Source organism: Camellia sinensis, chromosome 3 (assembly GCF_055761805.1).
Source record: "Camellia sinensis isolate YWXY chromosome 3, ASM5576180v1, whole genome shotgun sequence".
In the NCBI taxonomy this organism is placed as follows: Eukaryota; Viridiplantae; Streptophyta; class Magnoliopsida; order Ericales; family Theaceae; genus Camellia; species Camellia sinensis.
The window spans coordinates 15,582,832-15,585,427 of NC_138963.1; the positions used below are offsets into that span (position 1 = coordinate 15,582,832).

The 2,596-nt window shown below is 50.5% G+C and overlaps 1 protein-coding gene across 1 annotated transcript; it reads right to left on the reverse strand.

Annotated features, from left to right (window-relative positions):
- Positions 1–1,084: 1,084 nt before the first annotated feature.
- LOC145820926 (uncharacterized) lies at positions 1,085–1,992 on the reverse strand. Its single transcript, XM_082917600.1, has 3 exons — positions 1,893–1,992; positions 1,708–1,806; positions 1,085–1,412 (listed from the first exon to the last, which is right to left on the reverse strand). Exons 2-3 carry the CDS (start codon positions 1,771–1,773, stop codon positions 1,128–1,130), a joined length of 351 nt encoding a protein of 116 aa, XP_082773726.1. The 5' UTR covers positions 1,774–1,806; positions 1,893–1,992; the 3' UTR covers positions 1,085–1,127.
- Between the last annotated feature and the right edge of the window lie 604 nt (positions 1,993–2,596).

Below are 2,596 nucleotides of genomic sequence, written 5' to 3' on the forward strand. Positions count from 1 at the left end.
TCAAAAATCGAACGAGTACGTTAATCCGACTCTCATTTTGATCAAAACTGTTTTAGTAGAAAGCAAAAACGAAAAATGGTTAAAATGATGAACTAGGGGCACAGTTGAGTCAGACATTCTGTCTTTCCCCCGTCATCAACATACTTGCCAGAAGAGCGCTCTACCCGTCAGAAGAAATAGCTGTGAGCTAACGACATCGGGCGTGAACCCACACCTTGCTATTTATCCATCAATCACCCCGGGGAGGGATGAAAAATGAGAGAATGAAGAATAGAGAGGCGTGAGTTGAGAGAAAAGAGAGGAAAAGGGTTTTGAGAGAAAAATCCGAGCTTGAGAGTTGAGTGATGTGAGGATCACAAATGAGAAAGGGTGGGAAACAATACCCAGATTGAACTGGCCCCTCATGGTCCGAGGTCCCCCATCTTCGTTTACGCGTCTGTGTGTCGTGTCTCTTTCATTTGACGGTCTCGTCTTTTGTTTTGAGTCTCTCCCGAGCATGTCTCGTTGTGTTTAGGTCGTGTACCTTTATTTGAGTCCTTTCCGCTGTGTTCAGTGGTAGGCTCGATATCCCGGTTTGAAAAACCCTCATTTTATTTCAAAAATCATTTATGCTCGGAATGCTGTGCCATTCTCTACATTCGAGCGTGTTTCGACTCCAACCGATTCCGTCTTTGAGCTCCGTCTTGTCAGATTGGGCTGTTTGTTTGGAATTTGCTGTGTGCATGATGAACCGAATGCTGTACTAAGGGCTGTATACAGATTAATCCCCAACAGAGTAAGGGCCGTGTGTCAAGAATCAGGCAGTGGGTTGCTTGGGTTATTTTGCTGTTGGCTGTTTAGTTATCTGATTATTACAGTGCAAGCGTTTAATTTTCAGACAACCAATCAATTCCATTTACATTGAGGTGTAACATGATGAGATGCGATGCAATGCATGAAATGTGTAAATGTAAACACTTTTTCAGATAAAAAGTCTGTTTCATTTCACTATCTTTTCAAATGTACAAGCTTTGAAAACAAAATCTGCCTGTGGCAGTACAAGGTAATCTATCTACCAACAAATAGAAAAGTACAAAGAGGAAAAGATAGCAAAAATCTGCATCTGTGTCAAGCACTCCGAAGGGCCGTCAGTCTGTCCTGGTCCTCTTCCTGGACGAGGGTCCAGGAGCATCAACAGCGTCGTCATCAGAGCCCGAGCTAGAACCGTCTCCGGTCTCCTCCTCCGATGACCCTGCCTCCGCCTCTGACTCCTCGTCGTCGTCGTCGTCCGGGGCTGGAGCTCGCGAGCTGCTCCCGACGTGAGTACGCCCACCCCTAGTGCGGGGAAATATCCTGCCCTCCTCATCTCTCCCCCGAGCAGGGACAGCAGGTCTAGCTGGAGCACCTCCTGCCATGGGAATCTGGAAAGGAGGCTGAAAAAGTGCACAAAAGTGAAATGCATCAGTATGCCGTGAGCAGTTTAGCAATGCAGAATGCAGTGTGTGAGTACAGTGTATGAATGCCGTGAGTAGTTTATCAGTGCAGAATGCAATGTGTGAGTACAGGGTATGAATGCCGTGAGCAGTTTATCAGTATAGAGTACAGTGCAGAATGCAGTGTATGCAGTGTGTCAGATGCTGCGAGATCAGTGTATCGGGTGTTGTGCCGTGCGTCAGATTATGTAAAGCAGTGAATGAATGGTTTGAGGCCAGTGTCAAAAGGACATACCGGTATGCTGTAGACGGCCAGGAGGTCAAATGTCCGCTGAAGCATCCCCATCATCGAGGCATTCATCGCCAACGACTGACGGGTGTACTCAGAAGAAGCCTGCAAAGGTATCAGATGCATTAGTATTCTGTGGAATATCAAGTAAACTGAAATGAAATAACTGTACGAAGTGCAGTGATACATACCGGCGGAAGGTCGGGGATGTCAGTGAACTCATGCCCAGCCGGTGGAGGGGCGAAGGGGATCTGATAGGTCGCCCCACCCTGCCCCTGGAAAGTCAGCACAGCGGGCAGGGCAGGCCACCCAGCTCCTCGTCCACCCTGCACTCCGCCCCTGCCACGGACCCGGGCCCTCCTCGAAGATCCGGCCCCTACTCCTGCTCCGGCCCCAGCTGCCGATGCTACAGGCCTGGCCCCCCCTGCTCGACGGCCGCTCAAAGGTCGCATCAGGTACGTCCGCACGTACTCCTGATAGTCGCCGGTGCCTCGGAAGCCGGCCTCCTCCCAGCCGATGGAGTAATCATCCAGCTGCTCAGGGGTCAGCCCCTCGGTCTCCCTCATCTCTGCAGGAGGGTGGGCCGGGACTATCTGCTCAGGTAACCCAAGGGTCTGGCGTAGGAAACGCTCCCCCAGGTACCAAGCCCGACAGACCGGGCCCTCTAGCAAGATCCGGAAACGCGAGGTCTCCTCAGCACCAGGGAACCGACCCCGCATCGCCGACGGCAAGGAAGCCCATGGCCGCCATGTGATCTGAAAGTAACAGACAGTTTATTATCTACTGTTATTGAAATATGCAGTTGGAAAGCGAAGCTTAAAATGAACTGAAAGTAAAGCATACCTCCGTGGGGGTGATGGTATCGAAATATCGGCGGAAGAAGCCGAACGTCTCC

Coding starts and splice junctions, on each gene's coding strand:
- LOC145820926 (XM_082917600.1), bottom strand. CDS start 1,773: ATGAATGCCTCGATGATGGGGATGCTTCAGCGGACATTTGACCTCCTG. Junction 1,413..1,707: donor TGGCCGTCTACAGCATACCG/GTATGTCCTTTT, acceptor GCACTTTTTCAG/CCTCCTTTCCAGATTCCCAT.